The 27,514-nt window shown below is 41.0% G+C and overlaps 1 protein-coding gene and 1 pseudogene across 4 annotated transcripts in view; one reads left to right on the top strand and one right to left on the bottom strand.

The window, feature by feature from the left end:
• The window catches only part of NEMP1 (nuclear envelope integral membrane protein 1), a 41,738-nt gene extending 15,945 nt beyond the window's left edge, over positions 1-25,793 (top strand). For 3 of the 4 annotated variants that reach the window (XM_071218915.1, XM_004466157.3, XM_012528151.4), the window contains exons 2-9: positions 12,690-12,814; positions 13,967-14,186; positions 15,526-15,598; positions 16,660-16,753; positions 17,208-17,322; positions 18,392-18,617; positions 19,850-20,023; positions 20,752-25,793. In XM_071218915.1, the coding sequence (XP_071075016.1) occupies positions 12,713-12,814; positions 13,967-14,186; positions 15,526-15,598; positions 16,660-16,753; positions 17,208-17,322; positions 18,392-18,617; positions 19,850-20,023; positions 20,752-20,932 (1,185 nt within the window). In that variant the 5' untranslated portion in view covers positions 12,690-12,712 and the 3' untranslated portion in view covers positions 20,933-25,793. The remainder of the gene's footprint in view (positions 1-12,689; positions 12,815-13,966; positions 14,187-15,525; positions 15,599-16,659; positions 16,754-17,207; positions 17,323-18,391; positions 18,618-19,849; positions 20,024-20,751) is intronic. The other variant, XM_004466158.3, reaches the window with a different exon arrangement.
• Positions 8,263-10,378, bottom strand: LOC139440194 (high mobility group protein B3 pseudogene; annotated as a pseudogene).
• Positions 25,794-27,514: the final 1,721 nt, after the last annotated feature.

Below are 27,514 nucleotides of genomic sequence, written 5' to 3'. Positions count from 1 at the left end.
TTTGGTTTCTTTTGGTAATGTTTTGTGGTTTTCTGAATATAGGTCCTTTATGTCCTTGGTGTTGTTGGTTAAGGTGATTCCTAAATATTTGATTCTTTTTTTTTTTTCTGAAGTACTGGGACCAGGGATTGAACTGGAACCTCGTGTGTGGGAAGTTAGTGTTCAACCACTGAGCCACATCGGCTTCCCTAAGTTGATTTTTTTCCTTTAACTTATTTTTTTAAAGATTTATTTTATTTATTTATTTCCCCCCCCCCCCGGTTGTTTGTGCTTGCTGTCTGTTCTCTGTGTCCTTTCATTGTGTGCTTTCTGTTTTCTTAGCTTCTTTTTAGGTGGCACTGGGAACCGAACCTGGAATCTCCCATGTGGGAGGGGGTACCCAATCACTTGAGCCACATCTGGTTCCTGCTTGCTGTGTCTTCATTGTGTCCCTGTGTTGTGTGTCATCATTGCTTCATCTCATTGTGTCATCTTGTTGCATCAGCTCACTATCTTGCTCCTCTTCTTTATTTATTTATTTTTTAATTAATTATTTATTTATTTTTTTAAATTACATTATGAAAAATATGAGGTCCCATTCAACCCCACCGCCCCCCGCCCCCCACACCCCCACAGCAACACTCTCTCCCATCATCATGACACATCCATTGCACCTGGTAAGTTCATCTCTGAGCATCACTGCACCCCATAGTCAATGGTCCACATCATAGCCCAGACTCTCTCACGTTCCATCCAGTGGGCCCTGGGGGGATCTATAATGTCCCGTAATTGTCCGTGAAGCACTATCCAGGACAACTCCACGTCCCGAAAACGCCTCCACATCTCATCTCTTCCTCCCGTTCCCCACACCCAGCAGCCACCATGGCTACCGTTCCCACACCCATTCCACATTTTCTCTGTGGACATTGGATTGGTTGTATCCATTGTACATCTATGTCAAGTGAGGGCTTAGATTCCATATGGGTACTGAATGCACTCCTCCCGCTTCCAGTTGTAGACACTCTAGGCTCCATGTTGTGGTGGTTGACCTTCTTCAACTCCATGTTAGCTGAGTGGAGTAAGTCCAATAAATCAAAGTGTAGGAGCTGAAGTCTGTTGAGGCTCTGGGCCTGGGTGTCATATTATCAGTCCAGAGATTCGAATCCCCTACATATATCTTAAACCCAGCACCGACTACAATTCCAATAAAGTAGCATGCAAGTCTTGTGAAAAGAGATCCCCTCTGAGTCCAATTCCATCACGCAGAAACACCAGGTCCAAAGAAGGGCTATCTGTCATGGCAGTGAACCCCTTCTGCCATGACCATAGAACCCGTGGGTCTCTTTATCCCTCAAAAGAACCAATACCTGGGGTTGTATCTACCTTATCTGTCTCTTAGACTCTGTTCAGTTGTACATAGGGGTATTCCTTCTGACAACCTCCAGACTCTTTTTTAGAGACTCACAGCCTTATAATCTCATTTCTCCTTTCCATTTCCCCCTTACATTAGGTCAAACAGCTTCCCGAAGTCATGTCATTATATGTAGACAGGTATATTCTGCTGTTCCGCATTGAATCTTTAATTCAAGGTCATTTTCTAGTTGCTTCTTCAGCTGGTATGTGGTAGTGATCCCTCGGTGCCAGGGAGGCTCATCCCCGGGTGTCATGTCCCACGCTGGGGGGAATGCATCGCATCTACACGCTGAGTTTGGCTGTGAGAGTGGCCACATTTGAGTAACATGCAGGCTGTCAGGAGGAAACCCCCAGGCACAATGCTACTCTAGGCCTTGTTCTTATTGCAGGTGTATAGGCTAACCATTAGTATCACGAGCCCACTGTTGGGCCCTCCTTCCTTCCTGGTTCTTGCCGTTGCACCTGGAGGATTGCCGCTGCTCTCCCAGGGCCCACAACAGTGACCCCCCGGCCAGGAGCCCAGTACCCCCCCAGCTGTTGTTTTTGTTTCCACTATGAGTATATATAGACATTACCATATACCCTGGGCATATGCCCTGTATAACTCCCTGTCAACCATATATATCCTGTCAATAACATCCCATATCAGTATTCCTCCGCTGCCATTGTTGAACCACTCTGTGATCCAAAACTTCCCGTAAAGTGAATCCCAACATAATGTCAGCTTCAGAAGAGTCTTAGATCACCGAAATTCATATATACAATATACAGTATTTCCCCAGATCCACCATAAAACCTTTTCCCTTGCACAGCAATATTCTTTTAACTTATTCATATCATATTTCCTGAAACTGATGTACAGATTCCAACACTATAGTTTTCAAACAAGGTGACATTTGTGCTTACTATGTGGTCCATATTTTAGGCTGTACAGTTTTCTAAATTTTTTAGTTATCCTATGTTTTGTCTTATGGTTTTCATTATTAGTCTGTCGTCCCCTATATGTTTTTGGTGTAATGCTCCTCTTCTTTAGGAGGAACCAGGAACTGAGCCCAGGACTTCCCATGTGATAGGCGGGCACCCAACTGTTTGAGCCATATCCACTGCCCTGTTTTTTTGTTTTTAGGAGGCACCAGGGACCAAACCCAGGACCTTCCATGTGGAAACAGGCGCTCAACTGCTTGAGCTACATCTCCCCAATATTTGATTCTTTTAGTCACTGTTATAAATGGAATTTTTTTTCTGACTCTTTCTTTGCTCATTAGTAGTGTATAGAAATGCTATTGATTTTTGCATATTAATCTTATATCCCACCATTTTGCTGAAGTTGTCTCTTCGTTCTAGTAGATTTGTTGTGGGTTTTTGGATCTTCTGGGTATAGGATCATATCATCAGCAAATAGCAAAAGTTTTACTTCTTCCTTTCCTATTGGGTGCCCTTTATTTCTTTTTCTTGCCTAATTGCTCTAGCTGGAACTTCTGGCACAATATTGAATAACATCGGGAACAGCGGCCATCCTTGTCTTGTTCCCGATATCAGCAAGAAAGCTTTGAGTCTTTCACCATTGAGGACAGTGTTGACTGTGGGTTTTTTATAAATATGCTTTATCACGTTGAGAAAATTTCCTTCTATTCCTATCTTTCTCAATGCTTGTAATCAAGAAAGGATGTTGTGTTTTGTTAAATGTCCCTGCATCAATTGAGATGATCATGTAATTTTTTTCTTCAATTTATTAATGTGGTATATCATATTGATTTTCTAGTGTCAAACCACCTTTGCATACCTGGGATAAACCCACTTGATCATGGTATATAATTCTTTTTTTTTTTTTTTTCAAAGATTAATTTATTTCTTCCTAACCCTTTGTCTTTTGCATTTGCTGTGTCTGCTTGTCTTCTCTTCAGGAAGCACCGGGAACCGAACCTGAACCTCCGATGTGGGAGGGAGGCTCCTAGTTGCCTGAGCCACCTCTGCTCCCTACTCTGCTTTGTTTTGTCTCTCATTGTGTTTTTCCTTGTGTCTCTTGTTGTGTCATCTGTTGTGTCAGCTCACCATGCCTGCCCCATTGCATCAGCTTGCATCTATATTCTTCAAAGCAATTGTTCTGTAATTTCTTTTTTCATTATATCTTGATCTGGCTTTGGTATTAGGGTAATGCTGGCTTCATAGAACGAATTTGGTAGCATTCCCTCCTGTTCAATTTTTTGGAAGAGTTTGAGCAAGATTGGTATTAGATCATTTTTAAATGATTGGTAGAATTTACCTGTGAAGCCATCTGGTTCTGGGCTTTTCATTTTGGGGGGGGGGGTGGGTTTGATGAGTGTTTCAATTTCTTTGCTTGTGATTGGTTTGTTGAGGTCTTCTGTTTCTTCTAGGGTCAGTGTAGGGTCTTGTGTGTTTCTAGAAATTTGTCCATTTCATCAGTGTTTTCTAGTTTGTTGGCATACAATTGTTCATAGTATCCTCTTATGATCTCCTTTATTTCTGCAGAGTTAGTGGTAATGTCCTTTTCATTTCTGATTTTATTTATTTGTATCTTCTTTTTTTCTTTGTTAGCCTAGCTAAGGGTTTGTCAATTTTGTTGATCTTCTCAAAGAATCAACTTTGGTGTTTGTTGTTTCTCTCTATTGTTTTTTTATTTTCCATTTCATTGATTTCTGTTCTAATCTTTCTTATTTCTGTCCTTTTGCTTACTTTGGCATTAGTTTGCTGTTCCTTTTCTGGTTGCTCCAGAAGTGCAGTTGAGGCTTTAGTTAGGTCAATAATTTAAAAAGATTGAGACTATACAAAGGACTTTCTTTGATCATAATAGAATGAAGCTGGAAATCAGTAACAGGCAAAAAAGGGAAAATTCATAAATATATGGAGATTAAATAGTACACTCTTAAATAATCAGTAGGTCAAAGGAAAAAATTGGGAAACGGACTTTGGCCCAGTGGTTAGGGCGTCCGTCTACCACATGGGAGGTCCGCGGTTCAAGCCCCGGGCCTCCTTGACCCGTGTGGAGCTGGCCATGCGCAGTGCTGATGTGTGCAAGGAGTACCCTGCCACACAGGGGTGTCCCCCGCGAGGGGAGCCCCACGCGCAAGGAGTGCACCCATAAGGAGAGCCGCCCAGCGCGAAGGAGGGAGCAGCCTGCCGAGGAATGGCGCCGCCCACACTTCCCTGCCGTTGCCGCTGACGACAACAGAAGCGGACAAAGAAACAAGACGCAGCAAAAAGACACAGAAAACAGACAACCGGGGGAGGGGAGGGGAATTAAATAAAAATAAATAAATCTTTAAAAAAAAAAAAAAGGAAAAAATTGCAAGAGAAATCAGTAAATATCTTGAGATGAATGAAAATAAGAACACAGTTTATCAAAGCTTATGGGATACAGTGAAGGCTGTGCTGAGAAGGAAATTTATAGCCCTTAATGGTTACATTAAAAAGATGTTAGTTTTTTTTTTTAAGATTTAATTATTTATTCCCCCCCCCTCCCACTCTCTGTCTATTTGCTGTGCATTCTTCTGTGTCTGTTTGTCTTCTCTATGTATGGATGGCACTGGGAACCAATCCTGGGACCTTCTGGAGTGGGAGAGAGGCACTCAATCTCTTGAGCCACCTCGGCTCCCTGGTCTGCTGCATCTCTTATTGTCTCTCCTTTGTTTCTTTGTTGTGTCATCTTGCTGTACCAGCTCTCCTCTCAGGCCAGCTTGCTGCATGGGCCAGCACTCCTGCATGGGCCAGCTTACCTTCACCAGAAGGCACCCCAGAAATCGAACCCTGGACCTCCCATATGGTAGACGGGAGCCCAGTCGGTTGAGCCACATCCTCTTCCCAAGATGTTCGTTTTTAAGGAGGCATTTTAGTATGAACTGGATTACCACTTAACAGAAACTAGTAGAGACTATTTAATAAGAATTCGAACAGGTTTTTCATGACTTTTGGTGTTTTTTTCCAATCTAGTCATTTTTATTACCTTATATCAGGTATATGTTAAACGATCATTATTTATTGATTGAAAAGTAGGTGAAAAGTAAGTTTGTAATGATTACAAGTAAATATGAAGTTATTACCCTTTGAATAATTGCTTTATAGATAAATACAATAAACAAGTTGTGATTCACAGAATTTCAAGATGTTTTCCTAGAAGAGCTAGATCTTGGGGCTCAGGAGATGTTTTCTTGAATGTTTAGTTTGTTCTCCTTTTTTTTTTTTCTTTTAAGATTTATTTTATTTATTTCTCTCCCCTTCCTCCCCCCCCCAGTTGTCTGTTCTCTGTGTCCATTTGCTGCGTGTTCTTCTTTGTCCACTTCTGTTGTTGTCAGTGGCACAAATCTGTGTTTCTTTTTGTTGCGTCATCTTGTTGTGTCAGCTTTCCATGTGTGCGGCGCCATTCCTGGGCAGGATGAACTTCCTTTCGTGCTGGGCGGCTCTCCTTACGGGGTGCACTCCTTGTGTGTGAGGCTCCCCTGCGTGGCAGGGCACTCCTTGCACACATCAGCACTGCACGTGGGCCAGCTCCACACGGGTCAAGGAGGCCTGGGGTTTGAACCGTGGACCTCCCATGTGGTAGACGAACGCCCTATCCACTGGGCCAAGTCTGCTTCCCATGTTCTCCTTTTTAATATGCAGGCTCACTCACCTTGGGGAGGAAGGAAAAGTGATATATGCCATTTTGCCATGGGAAGCACAAAAAATTTAACATGAACATTTTGTCAACTTGTATGTTTAAGTTCATTTGTTTCTAAAAATTTTAAGTTATAGCATGTGTAGTGATGTGTCCACACAGATCATCCATCTAAGGTTCAATTGATATTTCTGCCCCACTCAGTGAATTTCCAAAGATGTGGCTGGTCAAGGTGCTGATTTTTGTAGGAGGATACCTTTAAGGAGGTGTAAGAGTTTGGTATTATTTATGAATTCCAGAAGATGTTGATTATGTTTATAAACTGGTCTGTTCCTCTGGGCGCGATACCCTTTGATTGTATTAAATTAAAAGGTTTTACGCTTACTTGATTAAATCAAGATTAAGGCTTTGATTCGACCACTTCAGTAGGGTGTAACTCAGTTTAAGTTCCTGTCCCCTTTGTGCGCTGTATATATGGATGCTCACTCAAGAAGACACACAGAAGATACACATGGAAAGAGAGACGCTCCATAGATACCAAAGGAGAGAAATTTATCAGCTTTGATACTGTGGCTGGGGAAGAGAGATGAGCCAGCTGCCTGAAAGCTTACAGCTGACTTTATGAAGAGACCAGAGCAGCGGAGCCCAGAAAGAAACAAGCCCTATGCCAGCCTATAGCTGAGATTGGAAGAAGCTGGGACGACAGAGCCTTCAGAGGAAGAGAGAAGGCTGACCCCTCATAAAGACTGGCAAGAGACTTTGGTGAGAGAGCATCTCTTTTTTTAAAATTTATTATGTAATACTGTTTTGTTTAACTTCAAAAACATTTCAGCATTCTAAACATATTAAAAAAACAATGTTGCAAATTGTGATTGTCAGAAGGTTCTTGAACTTTGATGCAGTGACTCTTCACTTTACTGACAATGAAGAGTTCTACAGTTTGTATAAAAACAAGCAGTTTTAAAACTACTGTACTTAACTAAAAAAAAATCCAAACACTTCTCATGCCAGCTGATCCCCTCTCCCACCTTTTCCATAGCTATGATGGCAGCAGAATATATGTCGCTATATACAGAAACAAGACAACCTGAGGGTAAATGGATGCCCACTGCAGTGTCATCAGGTCCAGCTTCCCAGTGCGCGCCCTGAGCTGCGGCCCTGCCAAAGGCATCGCTGCCACCACCTCAATGCTGAGCATGAACCATCCAAGAATTTCCCTCGTTGCTTTCATTTTTACAAACTATAGATATGTGCAGTTGATAACAGGATTTCTAGCCAAAAACCATAGTGAATACCACCTTACAAATTAAAAAAACAGAGAAGTGTGAGAAACATCTCTAAATGCTTTGTCACACCAACAGCAAAGTGCACAGAATGAAGAGAACATGAGAGTGCCTTTTCATTTTAAAAATGTTTGGAAATATGTACAACTTTGATACCATTTCACAGGGTGCTCCTGACACCCATGGCCACTTCGTGTAAACACTGACAATTTCTAGAGTACCTTGAGAGACTACAATATGATTGTATTAGTCAGCCAAAGGGGTACTGATGCAAAATACCAGAAATCTGTTGGCTTTTATAAAGGGTATTTATTTCAGGTAGGAGCTTAAAGTTACCGGGCCATAAAGCATAAGTTACTTTCCTCACCAAAGTCTTTTGCCATGTGTTGGAGCAAGATGGCTGCTGAGGAACTCAGGCGTCCTGGGTTCCTCTCTTCCCAGGGTTCATTTTGCTCTAGGCTCAGGTCCTGTGTTTTCTCCACAAGGTCAACTGTAGATCTGACCTTCTCTAGGCTTTGCCTCTCTCAAGGTCAGCTGAGGACTGTTAACATGAATGACTTGGTCCTCTTCCTGGCACCTTCTCTCATCCTGACAACCAAGCTCCTCTTACTTCCTGGGGCTCCAGCTCAAGACTCCAGCATCAAAAACTCCAACATCAAAACTCCAACTCTGTCCTTTGCCATGCCTTTTATCTGTGAGTGCCCACTAACTAAGCGGTGGAGACTCAGCACCCTACTGACATGGATCCCAGTCAAAGCCCTAATTGTAATTTAATCACACCCAAGTACAGACTAGTTTACAAACATAATCCAGTATCTATTTTTGGAATTAATGACCCTTATCAAACTGGTACAATGATAATGATCCAAGTTTGTCATTAAACCTAATGAGGGCAATAGGCACGGCTCAAATAAGAGATGTGTCCATGACGGCATTCCCTTATTCTCAGATATTCACAAGGTGGCAGATCAGTTTTTATTCATCCTCCTTCTCTTCCTCTTCTTCTTCTTCCTTCTCCTCTTCATCTTCCACCTTTTTCTGGGCAACTTTAGCAGGACCTTCTGCACCATCAAACTTCCCTTTAGGGAAAGCGGATTTGGCTCAACTGATAGAGCGTCTGCCTACCACACGGAAGGTCCAGGGTTCAAACCCAGGGCCTTCTGACACATGTGATGAGCTGGCCCATGTGCAGTGCTGATGCGTGCAAGGAGTGCTGTGCCACACAGGGGTATCCCCGCATAGGGGAGTCCCACGTGCAAGGAGTGTGCCCTGTAAGGAGAGCCGCCCGTGTGAAAAAAGTGCAGCCTGCCCAGGAGCGGCGCCACACACACAGAGAACTGATGCAGCAAGATGATGCAACAAAAAGAGACGCAGTTTCCCAGTGCCACTGACAAGAATACAAGTAGACACAGAAGACACACAGCAAATGGACAGAGAGAGCAGACAACTGGGGTGGGGGAGCAGGCAGGAAGGGGAGAAAAATAAGTAAAAAATAAATCTTTAATAAAAAACAAAAAACTTCCCTTTAGACTTATCATCGGCGACATCCTTCTCACACTTCTTCAGCTTTGCTGCTTTGTTGTCGTAAGGCTGCTCTTTACTGTCAGCTCGGGTGGTTCCACATCTCATCCAGCTTTTTGGCCACATCTCTGATAGAGGTGCCAGGGTTTGCAGATTTGATCTTGGGGTGAAATTCTGAACAAAACAGGAAGAACCAAGACGGTGGCTGGTTGGGGGCGTTAGGATCCTTCTTTCTCTTGCCTCCCTTAGCTGGTTCATAATCTTTCATTTCCTGATCATAGCATCCTTTGCCATCTCAAAATCAAATTTTGATTTCTCCTTCCCAGACATTGTTTTCTACCTCTCAGAGCACTTGGAAAACTCTGCAAAATTGGCAGGAACCTCTTGGTTCTTCTTCTTATGTTCCTCTTTGCACGTTTGTACAAAGAAGGCGTAAGAAGACATTTTGCCTTTTGGTTTCTTGGGTCTCCTTTAGCCGTCCTGATGTGTCGTTGCTGGTCTGGGCAGCACAGGGCACAGTATGCGGCTCAGTGCCCTCAGCCTCGTGCTCGAGAAAGTACCTGTTCTGTACCTTGAGTTGGACTTTCTAGGGCCTCGTAACTGTAAGCTTTTACCCCAAATAAATACTCTTTATAAAAGCCAACAGATTTCTGGTACTTTGCATCAGCACCCCTTTGGCTGACTAATACAGGAGGATTTTCCTTACCTTTTTCCCTCCCTTCCCCTTTTTATTCTTTTTTTTTTTGAATGGTCTGGAAAAAGAAAGAACTTGCTTTTATAAAGATGTTAATTCTGACATTACTTTTTGAAATCTTTTTTATTTTTTTATTTTGACATTGCTTTTTATTAAAGAGTTTTATTTCCTGAGGAAAATGGAATTGGGGCATTAGTTTAAAATGATGCCTTCTCTTGTCATTGTTTTTCAAATGGCTGTGCTGTTGACACTTTATTTCTTTCTTAGTATCTTCTTGAAAATAAAAAGGAGCTTAAAAAGGTACAGTGCTACATTACTTGGTACTGTGGGAGAGAAAAGGGGTTAATAAATGTGAATCTTGTATTCATTTTATTTGACAGATTTGTGTGTTTATTGGAACTTTGTTAATAGACTGGTTATTATTGTAAAGAAGTTATGTTATTGTTCAACATTTAAAAAATAATGCTTCCCAGCGTTTTTGCAGGCCTCAATGAATTTGTAAAGTATTTTTATGTTCCATGTAATCTTATTAATCACTCTCCAGAAGAAAATTAACTTTTGACCCATTTTTGTAAGTGGGTATTTTCAGTGGATTTGTGGACTTGTTAGACAAATGGGCAATAACTTTTTTTTTTTAATAATTTCAAACTTACAGGACAGGTACAATACAAAAATAATATAAAATCCATACAGCTCTTTTCTGCCTGGGCTAGCCTGCATGTATAACTGGGACCCATAATCTGTTATTTCCTTCCTCTTCTCCCATCTTCTTAATAAACTACTGGCCTAACTAAAAAGTAAAGAAAACAAAAACCCATACAGAGAACACCAACATACCCAGATCCCCAGATAACTGGATTCACCAACTTTTAGCATTTTGCCATATTTGCTCGCCCTTCCTTCCCTCCTTCCCTCCTTCCTTCCTTCCTTTCCTCTCCTAAATGTTTGATAGTAGGTTGTATTCATCATGCTTCTTGAACACTTAATACTTTCATATATATTTCCTAAGAACAAAGGTATTCATTTATGTAACTACATTAATTCGAGAAATCAACAGTGTTTTGAAGTTTTGAAATGGTTTCATTTTATGAGAGGTAGGCTTGGAGGAAGTCCACATTACTATTGGATTAAATCCTACTGAGAAATTGATGGTGTATCAAAACCAAATTTTGAAAATCAAGATATAATTCTAGTACCATAAAATCCACCATTTTAAAGTGTACAATTCACTTGTATGAGTATATTCATAGAATTTTACAGCCATCACTATTACCTAATTCTAGAATATTTTCACACCGAAAAGAAACCCAGTCCCCATTTCCTTCTCCCTCTACCACCCCTGGTAATGCCTAATCTATCCCATCTTTTCTCTGAATATGCCCAACCAGATAATTTATATAAATGAAATCATACAATATGTGGCTTTTTGTGTCTGACTTCTTTTATATAGCATAATGTTTTCAGGGTTCATCCATGTTGCAGCATGTATCAGTAATTCATTTTCATAGTTGAATAATATTCCATCGTGTGGATATACCACATTTTGTTTATCCATGCATTAGTTGATGGACATTTGGTTTGTTTCCACTTTTTGGCTATTATCAGTAGAGAGCAGCTGTGAACATTTGTGTACAGATGTTTTTGTGGACATTTCCAGTTTTCTTGGGTAAATACCTAGAAGAATTGTTGGGTCATATGGTAACTTTTTGAGAAACTGTCAAATGTTTTCTAAAGCAGAGATACCATTATATAGTCCCACGAGCAATGTGTAAGGGTTTCAATTTCTTCACATCCTTGCCAATGCTTATTTTCTATTGTTTGGTTTTTTTTTTTTTTTTTAAATTATAGCCAACCTAGTGGGTGTGAAGTGGTATATCATTATAGTTTTGATTTGTATTTCCCTAATGACTAATATGTTGAGCTCTCTTTTTTAAACATTTTAAACATAAAGTTTTAATTTTGATGATGTCCAGTTCATCTATTTTTTCTTTGTTGCTTATGCTTTAAGTGTCATATCTAAGAAGCCACTGCCTAATCCAAGGTTGTGAAGATTTATGCTTATGTTCTCTTCTAAGCGTTTTATAGATTTCCTCTCATCTTTAGATTCAAGACTGAATGTAACTTCAAAATTAGTCTTAACTTCAGCCTAAAACCATTTTGGAATGGGTTGGCATCATGGCCTTTTATTGTGTTACTTTGACTTGGTTTCTAAGGTTTGATAGCATTTTATTTTTGGTTTTTAGTTTATTTAAATCTACCCACCCTTATACTGAGAACCGAAGTGATAACTGAATTTCCCATTACAGCATCACTTGATAAGTTGGGAAGCACAAATACAGAACTTGGGGGAAAAGTTATTTACCTATTTTGTTGTAAAGAAAGTAGCTTGGGCAAACTTGAGTGGGAAGACCCAGAAGAGTGGTCACTTTTAAACTTTGAATTTAGCTGAGATTGAATACAGGCTCTTAAGGGGAGAACTTCTGGTTTATAAAGAACAAAGGAAATGTATATAATCATTGGTTGCTCTTAAAACTTGAGATAAAACAGTCGGGGGCAAAACTCCTTATCAATTTATTAGTAATCCCTTACAGCACTATAAATATATGTAAAACACTGCCAGTTCTGTCATCCCACTCAAGAGCGGGCTTGACAAAGTCAATAGATGGGGTTACTGCAACTTACTTTAGCTGTGCCTTGTAACAATGGCAGGATATCTAGTGGTTAAGACCATAGGCAGGCCTGGGCGGGAAGCTTTCTGGCTCCTTATTAGCTCTGTGACTTTGGGCAAATTACTTAATCTTTCTTAGGCATCATTTTCCTCATATTAAAAATTGGGATTATGAGTGCCTACCTCCCACAATTGTTGAGAGGGCTAAATGAGAGATTGTATGCAAGTTATTTAGCGTAGTCTGACATAACACACACTTAATAGTAGTTTTATTATTATTTTGGGTTAATGATTATTTTTAATATTTGATTAAATTTAACAAATAAGACTCTGCCTTATTCCTTCTATCATTTCAGTTTTCTTATTTCTCAGTCTGGCTGACATTTTAATTCCAAATTGAAATATGGCCTTTAAGAAAGTGGCCATTTTATATATTTATTTTTGTGAAACACATTATTAGCTTGCTCTGCTGTGTTACATTTAATCCTTGTTTCCTTTTTTTTTTTTTTTTGTATAAAGCTGCTGTTGAGGCCCATGTGGTCATGCTTCAAGAATCCCAAGTTTATCATAGGGATGACAACCAACAGTTCTGTTATAAAAATGTGCTTGTTCCAAAGTGGCATGATTTATGGACACGGATACAGGTAAGGACATAGAGGATCCAGGCGGGGGCAGCTTCTGTGAATATCGGTCTGTCTATGATTAATGAGTACTTTGATACATTTTCCCCCCTCACATTTATACACGAAATATATTGCTAACAACCTTGTTAGCGTTGAGAGTATCCTGGATTTTGCATTCATCAATAACCACTTATACCTAATTTGTGTTCCTCTCTCTCTGCTCCCTTACATAGTTTACAACACTCTGAATTCCTTAGCAAATCCAGCAGTGCGCTTCGTCCTTTTCCTTAGGAAACACTCCGTCCTCTCCTCTCCTCTCCCAGTGCACACCCCTCTCTTTCACTTTAAAGACCTTATGCCTTCTTTGGGCTGGAAACTGTTGCGTGTCTGTCAGGATGCAAACTCCTTTGCCTTGCTGTTCCTATTCTAGTTTGATTCTACACGAGATGTTTCATAAATCCCCTGAGCTGAAGTCATCTCTCGATAGAATGACTTTGGTCTCATTTATTTCATTAACACTACTAAAACTGGCAAACAGGAGTGTCTGGCTCTAATAGTGATTGAACAAAATGAGTTCTTTTGGAAATGTTGCTTTTATAAGCACAGCTACTGGTAAGGCATTTGTTATTCTCATAAACAATATAAGGATGGGTTTGTGGGTTTTTTAAAAATTCTGTTTTCTTTTTTCTATTGTCTAATACAAAAATCATACTCTATCTAGGGTATATTATGACCACCATTTACCCATAATCAGTGATTTGTGACAATGGTTGAACTCAGCCTGTCATTATGGGAAACATTTTCAGTTTTCTGGGACTGTTTATACCAGCAATTTTCTTAATATTCTAGACCTCCGCTTTGTATGATCTCTCATAAATAGCTGTACTGATAACTCTTTCAGCTGGGAAGTCTTTTTTTCCCCTATGCTCTGTCCTAATAGTTAGATTGAGCTTATATTAACAACGAGACATTTTATAATGCCTTTCTGTACCATGTGCAATATTTTCTGCCCAATTATGTTTTAGCTGCTACATCTCTGTGTTTCTGATAAAGTTTGTGGAAAGCTGGCACCATCCCTGATTAAGCTATTCTAAAGGTTTAAAATATGTATATTTGTGGAAATTCTAAATTTTCCCTTCCTTCTTTCTCATTTCTGTTTTACTTGTCTGACAGATTCGGATATATAGTTCCAAATTGGTACGAGTCACCCAAGTGGACAATGAGGAGAAGCTAAAGGAGCTAGAGCAGTTCAATATCTGGAACTTCTTTTCCTCCTTTTTAAAGGAGAAATTGAATGATACCTATATTAACGTGGGTCTGTACAGCACAAAAACCTGTCTCAAAGTTGAGATTATAGAGCACAACACCAAGTACACTGTCGTTGTGACCCGGAGTAAGTCTCACCTCTTTTTCTGATGGGTTCTGTAGTGAAAAGGGACTGAGCTTTGTATAATTTTTGTACAATAAGAATTTTTCTGTAAGTATACTTGGTGAGAAAGAGAAATCAGCCCAAGACATGACGGTCCCTTTGTGGTTGTGATTATAACCCTGAGTGTAGCACTGCTACAGTTTGGACAGAGTCAAGATTCCACCTCTGTCATTCCAAATACCTCCTTACCTAGAACTGTGAAGACTTGGTTCCTGAGCTGATGGGCCCATTGCTCTGCAGAGTAAATCAGACAGATTGGTTCCTGCCTTCTGGGCACTTGCAGACAAAGGCAGATGTCGCCAGATGTACAGGCCTACATATGAAGACATGAATGGTTAAACAGTAAAAACTGAAGAAGAGTAAAACTGAATATTAATACTTCACAAATAAAATTTGTGAAATCACGAATGAAGAAGGGGGTCCACTTCACCTTAAGGCTTTTTCAGTGGGACTAGGAGAAGTTATCCCTTCTCTTGTCTATGTGTGAGAAAGTGTCATGGAGGAGGTGGATCATTATCCTGTTGAATTCTCTCTTTGAGTTGCTCCTTGGTTGCTGCCCAGTAGCCATTGTGAGTGATAGGAATGTTCCCAGGTGTTGCTCTAAAATAGGTAGTGCCCTTTTAGTTGGCGTAGGGTTCCACAGTTCTTGGATTGTTTAGGATTGGCCTGATTTTGGTGCTCCTTCCACCTTTACTGATCCTTCTTGCTCCTGTTCTATTCGTAGGTCTCCCCTAGACTCCAGAGCTTTTGAATGTGAAAGCTGTGTGAGTGTCTGGTACGCTACTGGGGGTCTCTTCTTGGGCCCACTGAGTGTAGGCTTTTCCAACACAGTGCTCTGGAGTGAGAGAAAGTAGGTGGTACTAATGGGCAAGAAAAACAGCCAACTAGAGAGCAACAGAAGGCCCTGACCCAAAGCCCTAGGCAGAGCTCCTGAATTCTGTGCCTGTGCGTGACTTAAGGTTTGAAAGCCAGAGTGGTGGAGACCCCTTGTGGGCGATTGTGTGAAGTGTCGCTGGCACGGTGCCTGGTTCCATCCAAAGTGAAGCTTAGTTTCTGTTTTGCCTTAGCGTAGGTAGCCAAAACAAAAAGTTAAGATCTTCAGGAAAGTACTGGTTAGACAGAGACCTCATTATATTTTCTCTTGGAACGGTGCCCATGCTTTGTGTGGAATTTACATAGCTGTTTAGGTGCTCTTTGCATATATTTTACTATAGCTGACCAATAATGTCAAAGTTGTCTTTTATTGTATAGTGTCTTAAACTGTTTACTTCCCCTATTAAGCAGAAGTCTTTATTTATTTCAGGATTTGACCCCAAACTCTTCTTCATTTTCCTCCTTGGAATTATGCTATTTTTTTGTGGAGATTTGCTGAGCAGGTAGGTTCCCAGAGTGTGCATATGGGGAGGCTCAGACTCAAGCTGCTGCTTCACTGCTACCAAAAGAACTTTAAATTTTGCCATCCTCACTTCCAGAGCCTTCAGGAGCCATTGCCTGGGTGGAGATTTTTGTTTAACTTTAATATAATGTATTATGGTTTTCGTTTTTTCTTATATTCAATAAGATTGGCAATAATGAAATTCTCCCTTTAGGGTGACCCACCACATGATGGAATTTAGCCAGTACTGTCAAGTTGAACATCACTCTTTACACCACTAGAAATAAAGTGTTAAGGCTTCATTTACACATGTCGAGTTTCATGCTGGTCAGAGGTAAAGAGACAGACATGAAACGTAATCATTTCTTGCCCTTAGGACGCTTCTAGCTAAGATTGGTGAAATTGACATGTACACATGATAAAGAAACATGTCATAACAAACATTGAACAAAAGTAGACTCAACATTAACTTTGTGCACAAATGAAAAGCGCGTTTGTGGAGTAGTGCATGAAAGATTAACAATTGGAGTTTGCGTTGGCCTGGAGTGGGTTTGGTAGAAGTTGTTCCTTGGTTTGGGGATGCTGAGAGAAACTTGAGATGAGAGAGGAGTATCTGGTAGAAAAAGCCTGGATGAGAGTAGGAGCTGTTGGTGCTAGGCCATGTGTTTGGTTTGTCCTTCTGGGTAGGTAGTTCAGTTCCCTTCTCCACCCAGGCAATATTCTTGCCCCTTCCTTCTCCCCAGAGAAGCTGTGCATTTCCTCAGAAGAGTCTTACTGAAAATTGGGTTGGGAGAGATTCTGGAGTGAGGGTGGGAGGCTAAGCAGAGGTTTGTTATTGGGATATATTTATTTGCAAGATCCTTGTGGATAACTGATCCTCACAATCTGGCAGCAGCTACATTGTACCAGTCTACTCTGCTCTGACTCAAGTTTTTGGCAAATATATATCTGCTGTAATCTTGGACCTTTTTCTCCCTTTTGGCTGGGGTGATTGCCCTTGTTTGAACAATGCCATATTTGAAGTAGACACTAGTAATTATGAAGTAAATTTTATCTCTGCAGAAGTCAGATTTTCTACTATTCCACTGGGATGAGTGTGGGAATTGTGGCCTCTCTACTAATCATCATTTTCATACTGTCCAAGTTTATGCCCAAGGTGAGTAGCAGAGTCTCCATACACAGTTAGGATGAGCTGAGATAGCTGGAGGACTGTTTCTTGACTGGTGGTAGAACACTGAAAATTTGCATCAATGGCTGATAAGTCAGTGTCCTACTCTTTCCTTCATTCAAAAAGACACTTTCCGCTATGTAACTTGGAGCCTGATTTTGTACATACTTTCCTTTTTATATAAAATCCTGTGGTCAATGGGGTGGAGCAAAGTCTCCTTCCTGTTTGTTAATTACATAGCCAGGCTTTTAAGCATCTCATCTTCCCAGTGTTCCTTTCAGATTGTACCATTTTAAATATAAAGGGCATCTTTTTAAGGGATGTGTTTTTGTGCATTTTGAGTGGGCTTAAGTTTTTTAAAACTCATAGTTCCATTTTGTTTCTCTTTATCTGTGGAAAGCCTGTTGTAACTTTTTGCTCACATTTCTGCCCTCTCTTCTAGAAGAGTCCCATTTACGTCATTCTGGTGGGAGGCTGGTCCTTTTCTTTATACCTTATTCAACTAGCTTTTAAAAATTTACAAGAGATCTGGAGGTATTACTGGCAGTATCTTTTAAGTAAGTATTGTTGATTTTGCTGTTCCTTTTCATATGGTTACAAGATGTTTATTTAATTTGATCATACAGAAAACCAGTGTCTGTTTATGGGAGTTAGTAGTCCATGTCATTTTATTAATTTTTATTTTTTTTAAAGATTTATTTATTTTTTTATTTCTCTCCCCTTCCCTCCCCCCCCCCCAATTGTCTGCTCTCTGTGTCTGTTCACCGTGTGTTCTTCTGCATCTACTTGCTTCCTTGTCAGGCGGCACCAGGAACCTATGTTTCTTGTTCCTTATCTCGCTGTATCTGCTCTCCGTGTGTGTGGCACCACTCCTAGGTGGGCTGTGCTTTTCGCACGGGGCGGCTCTCCTTGCGGGGAGCACTCCTTGCACGTGGGACTCCCCTATACGGGGGCACCCTTGCGTGGCACGGCAGTCCTTTGCATGCGGCAGCTCTGCTCATGGGCCAGCTCATGGGTTCAGGGTTTGAACCCTGGACCTCCTATGTGGTAGGCAGACTCTCTTATCAGTGGAGCCACATCTGCTTCCCTTATTAATTTTTAAAAATGAAAGTTTTTCATAAAAGTATTTCTAGCCCTCCTACAGTTGTCATCTTTCTTAAATTAAAATGGTGATGCTAGGGAGAAGACTTTTATTTATTGGTATTTATAAGTGTACCTCTCCTTACATAATAGGCATCTTTCTATAAAGCTGTAAATGGACTTTATTAATAGATTATTTTAATTCCATTGGGAAACCTTAAGAAGTAAAAGCCTCTGCAGTGAATCATTTCACAGATAGTAACCCTTGGTTATCGCCTTTGAGAAGTGATTGATCTGTATTTTCTTATATTGGTTTTTTAAAATAGACTATTCTAGAGTTCAACTAAATAAATTTGGAACAACAGAAAGGATAGAAACTTTCAAATATAACTATATCCTAATAATGAAAATGGTTTGAATAATTGTGTGAAGATTTTGTCCCATTTCCTGGTTCAGTGGGTGGTGTGTAGTAGACTTACTTTTCACACAAATTATTTGTGCCAGGTATAGATGAGAAAACATGTCTCCTGATGACTCTCTTCATAGGCTACATCCTCACAGTTGGATTCATGAGTTTTGCAGTGTGTTACAAGTATGGGCCTTTGGAGAACGAACGAAGTATCAACCTGTTGACTTGGGCCTTGCAACTGATGGGCTTATGTTTCATGTATTCCGGCATCCAGATTCCACACATTGCCCTTGCCCTTATCGTCGTTGCACTGTGCACTAAGAACCTGGAGTATCCTATTCATTGGCTGTACATCACCTACAGGTGACTGAAAGGCATTGTAACTTTGTATTAACAGGTGCAGTATAGGATGCAGTTTTATCAAAAGGATACAGAGGTGTTGACCCAGGAGCCCCTTTGTTAATGAAAAGTTAATGCGTTATGCTTCTGCTGTTGTTTCCAACTCTAATGTTTTAGCTCTCCCTGTAGGCATTTTATATAAAATGAAAGCAACTCAATAAAGTGTTATGTGTTCTTGTTACCACTAGGTGGTACAAATGATATCACACCGCACCCTACTTATCACCTACTTTCAGATTATTTCACTTGGCTATCAGGTTGCTCTGGGAGTCCTAGTCTTACATTAAGATGTAATTCACAGCATGTGCTCATCTTGCATTGTGAAAGTGGAACGGTCATAGGTTTTGAGGTTATCAGTGGCTGTTCTATTGAAGACAGTCAAAGTGATTCCTTCAGTTTGGGTAACCAAGTGAATGGGCCACAATCTTATATTATCATTTTCATTATCATTATCATTTTCTTGTCATTTTTCCATTTACTGGAAAAATAAGTATTTTATTATTATTGAAAAATAAATTAATTTGTTTGCATTAGTGAATAATATTGACTGCTATGATGCTCACGGTGTGACATGTTGAGTTCATTATATGTGATCTATGTATTTTTAAAAATAAATACAAAAAAATATATTAAAAGAAAAGAGTCCATTATAACTAAAGATGTCTGTGGGAAAAAGGTGGGTGATGAGGTGATGACTCTTTTTTTTTTTTAAAGATTTATTTTATTTTATTTAATTCCCCCCCTCCCCCGGTTGTCTGTTCTCTGTGTCTATTTGCTGCGTCTTGTTTCTTTGTCCGCTTCTTCTGTTGTTGTCAGCGGCATGGGAAGTGTGGGCGGCGCCATTCCTGGGCAAGCTGCACTTTCTTTCGCGCTGGGCGGCTCTCCTTACGGGCCGTACTCCTTGTGTGTGGGGCTCCCCTACGCGGGGGATACTCCTGTGTGGCAGGGCACTCCTTGCGCGCGTCAGCACTGCGCATGGGCCAGCTCCACACGGGTCAGGGAGGCCCGGGGTTTGAACCGCGGACCTCCCATGTGGTAGACGGATGCCCTAACCAACCACTGGGCCAAGTCCGTTTCCCTGATGACTCTTAATGTTCAGCGATTTTCTCTCTGGTTGGCTCACTGAAGGGAACTAGAGGTGTGGATGGGTATGGATTACTGATTCTTGATTCATGGTGTTCTTTTGGTGAGCCCAGAAAGGTGTATAAGGCAAGAGAAAAGCCTGTCCCCCCTCGTCTCCTGACAGAAGAAGAGTATCGGATACAGGGAGAGGTGGAGACCCGAAAGGCTTTAGATGAGCTTCGAGAATTTTGTTGCAGTCCGGACTGCTCTGCTTGGAAGACTGTTTCTCGAATCCAGTCTCCAAAAAGGTAAACTCTGGGCCAGATTTGCCAGGCATCTGTCAGGATAATTGTGATCTTGAGATCTAACAAAATTCTAACAGAATACTAACAGAGATAATTGTTTTGTATTTGTGGCTTTTGTTTTCTTGTTAATCCAAGAGTAATCAAGAAAATGGTAAGGATATCATCATATATTTAGTAGTAGCCTCCTCCTCTAGACTTAAGGAACCATCTACTCCAATTTGATTGTAGTGTTGAGATGGGAAGACTCGTAGAACTACATTAAGTTTTCCCTCTGTGGTGTTCTCTGAGGGGGTTGTTTCCTCCACCCCATTCCCACCCCCTTTTTTCAGTTAGGAGCAACTATATCAATGAGTATGTGAAACTTCAATTGGGAATACTGTTGGCATAAAGTTTATAGGGCCATAAATGCTAATAAATATAATGTCCCTTTATCTACCCTCATCATGATCATGGATGACTAATGGAAGCTTAGCACTTCCATGACTGAAAGGGATAGGCTAGTGCCTATTAAACAGGATGGAGTTGCAGGGGATGTTGGCCTATGATCCCAGTTTTCCTTTTCTCCTTACTTTTTGCTTTAGTCTTCTTACCTGCCAGATTAAAGACAGGAATGTTGGCCCAGTATAATTTGAGCTGTGAGCATATTAAGGGTATCAGTTTGTTCTTAATTTGAAAGAAAACCAAAAGGACAGAGGGCAGGTTCCTAATAAGTATTTTCTTTTCTTTTGCAGATTTGCTGACTTTGTGGAAGGCTCCTCCCACCTGACACCTAATGAGGTTTCTGTCCATGAGCAGGAGTATGGCTTAGGGAGCATTAATGTCCAGGATGAAATCTTTGAGGACACATCCTCTGAGGAGGAAGACTCAGAGTCTCGGTGCCTTGCTGTCACACAGAACAGCTTCCTGGCTTAGGTGGTGTTCAGTTACTTTTTTGTGGAGTAGCTTGGCACCTTGGTGGTCCCTGTACATGTGCTGTGCAATTGCTCCTGAACCCTTTGAAACAGGGTGAGAAAATACAGAAATTCTCCCTCTGAGATTAGAGGCCTAAGTAGGCCTCCCTCTGGAACTGATTTAGGTAGTCTCCGTGGAATCCCCTGGAGAAGTGGGGGTAAAGTAATAAATGCTATGGGCAGTTGTCTTCCCCTTGGTTAAACTATCAGCCTACCTGTGTGTTCCCAAAGAAACTGGGGAACATAGCCAGCATGGCGTTCTAGCTCCTCTGTGAAAGGTGATTCGGTTGTGGTATTTCTGCCTGGGTCTTCCCATAGAATGGCTTAAACATCTGTGGCATCTTTCCACTGTGGCTGGAATGAGTGAGTTCTCACTGATCAGGAGTGAAAACTGTTTAAGTGCTCTAAGGTTCTCAGACTAAAGGCTGCATCTTCCATAGAGAAATCCACAAATCTGTGCCTCCTTCAGTTCTGCTTTATTTTAGTGACTTAAAAAAAATTCTTGATTTAACTGTTTTGAGAAGATGGATTTTTATTTGTCTTATATTTTCAACAAATGTATTTGTAAAAATGTAACAAACTGGGGAGCAGAGGTAGTTCAAGTGGTTGAGCGTCTGCTTGCCATGCACAAGGTCCTGGGTTCAACCCCTGGTACCCCCTAAAAAAAAAAAAAGGTAACAAACTCATATTCCAGAACAACCAAGTGCTCCAGAGTGACAAAGCCCAGAGGCCCTTACATATTTATTAATACAGATTAGCCATGGGAGCTCCAGGAGCTGTTGTGGTTCGTTGGACTTTGACTCAGTTCTCATAATAGGTATTTGGAGTCTGCTAGCCTTTGGGAATATTCCTGTAGTCTCTTCTGTAAGCAAGGTCTTTGTGGTTTTTTATTATATTCAACTTCTTAAAATTCCTTCTTAAAAATACATTTGTACTCTTCCCTTCGCATTCCTCCTTAGGTGCCTCTCCTCCCTGTCCCCTTTATCCTTTCAGGAAGTGTCTTACTTCCTGAAGGATGTATTATTCAGTGTTTGCCTCATTTTTATGCCCTCTTCCCCTTGGTTTATAGCATTATTCCTGCCAGCTAGGAGAAGTGATACTATTTTGGAGATTTAAATGTTTTTTACAGGTTCCCCATTTTTCTTGCCAGTGGATCAGATGTTATGGACTCCAAAAACTATCTCCTTTTCCTTTCCTTTCCTTTGTCTTCTCATTCTATCCATTCCTTTCAGCCTTTCCTTACCACCTTAGCAATCACCCCATCCCTGCTCCCCACCCCAATTTTCTGACTAATTTACAAGCCCTGAAACTATATACAAAATTTCTTGATGCATACATTATAGCTATGTAGCAGTCACAATTTGCATTGCTGAAAAATAGACCTTCAGGTAGTCTTCCTGCCCATTGGTGCTTTTTCAACTATCAGGATCAGGCATTTTCCCAGGATCTTATTATACTTATTTGCAATTCCATTTCTGCCAGAGATTCATGCTACCTTTCATTACAGTGTCTTTAGTTTCAGATTCCTTGGCCATTGGAAAAGTACCCAGATAAACCAGCGGTGCCTTTTATGAGGGAGCAAATTCCCAAGTGTCTGTCATTTGCTGGGTTCTGTGTTCATGATCTTCACCCTTGTACCTTGGAAAAAGCTGTAATTACTTTAGCCAAGTAAATTATGAGCACAGCATCAAGCTTACTGGCTTATCATGGTCATGGACAAGGCAGATGATTTTCTAACAACTGTAATGATTCCTTCAGCCCAGCCTTTTATTTACTTATTTCCCCCCCCCCTTTCTCCTCCTCCCACCCTGCTGTTTTTGTTGTCTGTGTTATCTTCTCTTCTCATTTTCTCTCCTCTAGGATTCACTAGAATTCAATCCTGGGGACCTCTGATGTGGAGAGAGGTTCTCTGTCAATTTGCCACCTCAGTTCCTGGTCTCTGCTGCACTTCACCTTGACTCTCCCCTTGTCTCTCTTTTGTTGCATCATCATCTCACTGCATGACTCACTTGTGCGGGTGCTGGCTCACCACATGGGCACTCATGCAGGCACACAGGCCCTTTGCGCTCACCATGTGGGCGCTTGCATGGGCACTGGCTTGCCCTGCAGGCATGCTTTCTCTTCTTGTTTTCCACCAGGAGGACCCAGGGATTAAACCCAGGTCCTCCCATATGGTAGGCAGAACTATCTTTTGAGCCACATTTGCCTCCCTAGTCCAGCCTTTTAGCTGATAAGTGTGGAAGGCTCTGGGCTCCATTGCTGACGTCCAAAATGTCAGCTCTGAGACACCCCTCCAGGTGGCTGGCTGGTTATTTCTACCAGTGTTTCCCACAGCTTTAAACTATCACAAGGTGACAGCTACCTCAGTTGGCAGCAAATAGACCACAGTAGAGACTGAAAATATGAGCAGTATTTGGGCAGGTGCTAAGGGTTAAAGTTTTAGGGTAAAAAGATTTATATTGGAAAACCTTAATGCCTTTGTGTATATGATACACTTTTATCCCTCTGTTAAAAGTTCTGAATTATACTTACGTTGAATTTTGCCTTATTTACAGAAATTGAGACCTAGCATATTTGAGCATGAGTTGATTGAAAAAATAAATTGAACTGTCCAAATGGTCTCAGGATTCCCTGGGGACTTTGGTGCCTTCCTCAGAATAGCAACTGTGGGAAGTTATAGCTTGCCTCAAGTCTTTATTTCAGTGAGAAAGGATTTTCCTTTTCTGTTTATTGAATGCCTTAGGAAGCATAGCTCCCACCTCAAGACATTTTTTTTTCCACGTTTTGAATTTGGGATGAGTAAAACCAAATTCATTCTGTTATTCCCTGTCTGGTAGTTGGAGAACTGAACTATAGGTGGTGGAGATGACAGTCTCGCAGCATGAGAATTGCTTTCAGACAGTGAAGGATGGTACCTCTTTGGTGTGCTGTATGTCCTTGCCCTGCCTGCCTGCCTGCGTGGCTCTGCCCCAGATGCTTCAGAACCTTCGTGAGACTGGAGATTGCTGAATGCTGTAAACCTTTAGGAGTTGCTCTTGTCTCCCTCTTGGCACTTAACTCTGCTGGCTCAGTCTCTATTTGAAGCCCCCATTTAATTTCCTCTGGCAGTTACAGCTCTTGCAATTTCAGCACAGTCTCATCTCCTCCAAGACCAATCTCATCAAGGAGGATTGAAGGGATAACTGTGGAATGAGCTGGATGTTGGAGCCATGTCTGCTGCCACATCAGCATTTTGTTTGGCAAATATCAAACTGTAAATCGGCCCTAGGGCTCAGGGTCACATCAGCACTGGAAATCTATTGTCTTTAATTGGTCTGGCCAAGTTGTATAGAATAGGACTTTGATTAATTGGAGTATAGAAGGTAACTAACCTAAAACGTATTCCTTCACTTTCCCACTCTGATACTTCCCATGAGACCAAAGGATTGCAATAACCATAAGGAAACTTTAGCAGCATCATTATCTTCAAATGAGATACTCTTGTCACCCAATGCATTCCACCAGAACTGGTTCATTTCTCCCCGCAAACTCATGAATTTTTGTCTTTTATAAGGGGATTTTGCTTATGATAGCTTTTTGGGTCCCAGTATTCCCTTTTGTGCTAATACAGCCCATTGTTGGGCTCAGCCCTCTTCTCATTGATTGTGTTCCCTTCACCCCAGTCCCTAGTTGGCATATATTATAGAGGTTGAGGGAAGAAAGGACCCAAATAGGTCGATAGTCCCCCTAGGCCCTGAAACCATAAAAGGCTTGGGAATGGATTACGCAGTTGCCCTTGATCTCTTTTTTGTTGTAGGAATAAAATGGGCTCAGATGGATGGATGCCTGTGTAAAAATGATTCCTAGCTCTGTGCTCATAACTTTCCTGTGAATTGAGTAGTGAAAGTTGAAGTAGGAGGAAAGGAAATTAAATGTTTTTCTAGTATTCCTTTGGACCAGGGCCTGACATATGAGACAGCCTGTATTGAAACGTCAAGAATTTGATCTGAACCAAGGAGAGGAGCGGCTGACAGATTTATTGTGCCTGCATTTTCTGTAGGCAGTGAAACCAAGTATTAAACACAAAAAATACTCATTGCACAGGGCAAATGCTCCTAAACTGTTTGTTTTGGTGTAACAAATTGTTTTTATTTTTAGGGGAACCTGTGTAATTGTGGTGAATCAATAGTGTGTTTCGATGACGTAGCTTATGGATTTAGGTCCTGTTGAGTTGAATTCTAGATGGTAACTACCTGGCAAAGGAGTACGTGGTGCCTTAGGTGAAAGGAGCCAGAGCCTTCCATGAATAAACAAGTAGACTCGCACCAGCGTCACCTCGCAGCGTAATGGGAATAGGGATGGTTTTGCAGCCTTCCAAAGTATGGATTCCCACATCCCCCCCGCCATGTGTTTCATCTTTTTATTTGTGCTCTGGATGATGACTCAAGTGGTGAGATCACCTTCTGAACTTTTCTACAGCATGAGCAACATTCTTACCATGTTATCATAATAGCCCATAATGGAGTATTAGGACTGTTATAGCCTGTGATTGCCTCCGTTTTCCATGTTTCTGAAATTGAAGGTAAGGAATTTTACTGGGTGAAGTTTAGCCTGTGGTTAATGCCTTAATGTTATTTAAAAATAAAAATATCTGTGTCATTTATATTTAAAATAAACATCCATGAATGTTTTGAAAGGAAAAATTATCAGGGATGGCTCTTTGCCATGGATCTTCTTTTTATCCTCTCTTCTGTAGGAAAAAAAGATAATGATGTCTCATATTTTTTCATTTTTTATTGTACAGTTTGTAAGTAATCCCAATTTTAATAAAGTTTTATAGACTATATAGTGGTCTCTCTTAATTACCATGTACTTGTCTTGTGTTTTGAGTACTTAGCAATAGTGCCTCAGTTTCGTCTTTCTGCCGAGATGGTTTCACATGGCATCCGTTTCCCTTTTTCTCCTTAACCGCATCTCCCTGCCCTGGGTCTATTTTGGTCAACTTCTGTTCTTGGAGTGGTGATTTCTCAGGATGCCAGGTCTCTAAGGGGCATTCTTCCAGGACTAGCAGGTTGCATCACCGTGCTGTCTCATAGGAAAACGTAAAAAGTATAGGTTATTCCTGGACCAGGCAGTTGCTCTGATTGTTTTAGTTCTTTTTTTGTTTAATTATTTTTTAATGGCTTACAAAGTATCTCTTTTGGTTCTTCATAGACCTTTGGCCATTCTGGGTGCGTTCTATGGCTCCAGCAGCAGGATGCCTGCCAAAAGCTCTGTGAGGGGTAGAAGAGGGTGCAGGGCTGCAGTAAGGACTAGGGGCCAAGGAATAAGAAGCTCAGTTATGTGTAGGCCCAGCTTCTTCAATAGGAGTCTGGTGCTTTCCATTTGCTTTTATGTATTGGCTATTTCCTTAGCTCCTGGAATCCTTTATAGCATTTGCATTAGTTATGTACCTGTCTTCTCTCTCTGCTCAGATATTTAGACTACATGGAAATCCATTATCCATTTTTTTGAAGACAGAAATCCAGGAGCTAGAAGAAAACAGGATGTAGGCTACATGTAAATTTATGTAGATTAATGCACTCTAATGACATCCTTTCTCCTTTTACCTTCTATACCTATGACTATGGAAATGAGAGAGGTATAGGTAAGATTAATGGTTGATTTATAAAAACTTGAAGCTACCTCATAAGGTTTCAGTGAGGATTAAAACAGATAAGTTGGGAAGTGAATGTGGCATGCGATTGGGCTCCCCTCTACCATATGGGAGGTCCCGTGTTTGGTTCCCAGGCCTCCTGGTGAAGGAGAGCTGGCTTGCGTGGAGAGCTGACGCAACAAAGAAGACACAGAGGAAAGACAATTAGAGACACAACAAACCAGGGAGTTGAGGTGGCTCAGGCAATTGAGTGCCTCTCTTCCATGTTGCAAGGTCCTAGGATTGGTTCCTGGTGCCTGCTAAAGAGAAGCCTAGAGGAGACAAGCAGAGACAGAAGAACAAACAGCGAATGAACACAGAGAGCAGACTGAATGCAAGCAGCAAGGGGGGAGAATAAATAAATCTTTTTTTAAAAAAACAAACAGATAAGGTGTATTAGGTTTCTCCAGAAAAAGAGAACTGGCGGGATTCACACACAAATGTATGTACTATGAGATTTCTTACAGGAACTGGCTCACATGACCATGGGGCTTGGCAAGTCCAAATTCTATAGAGCAGGCTGCAAGTGGGGAAATCCCAAGAAGATTTTGATGAATTCCCCAGGAGAAGCTGACTGGTCTAAGTAGAGAAATTCTGACTGCTGAAATAATCAGTTCTCCCTTTAAGGCCTTAACTGATTGGATGAGACCTCTTTTCTTGCAGAAGGCAGTCTCCCTTGTTGATTGTAGATGGAATCAACGGACTAATGATTTAAATCTATGATATATTATCACAGCAACAATCGTGCTAGTGTTTGCTGGACACCGTAACCTAGCCAAGTTGACACATGAATGTAACCATCACATAAGGCATGCAAAGCAGTTATTAAACTTAAACATGCAAAGAAGTCACCTGGAGATCTTGTGAAAA

This window comes from Dasypus novemcinctus, chromosome 12 (genome assembly GCF_030445035.2).
Source record: "Dasypus novemcinctus isolate mDasNov1 chromosome 12, mDasNov1.1.hap2, whole genome shotgun sequence".
In the NCBI taxonomy this organism is placed as follows: Eukaryota; Metazoa; Chordata; class Mammalia; order Cingulata; family Dasypodidae; genus Dasypus; species Dasypus novemcinctus.
This window is presented reverse-complemented; position numbering and strand designations above follow the sequence as displayed.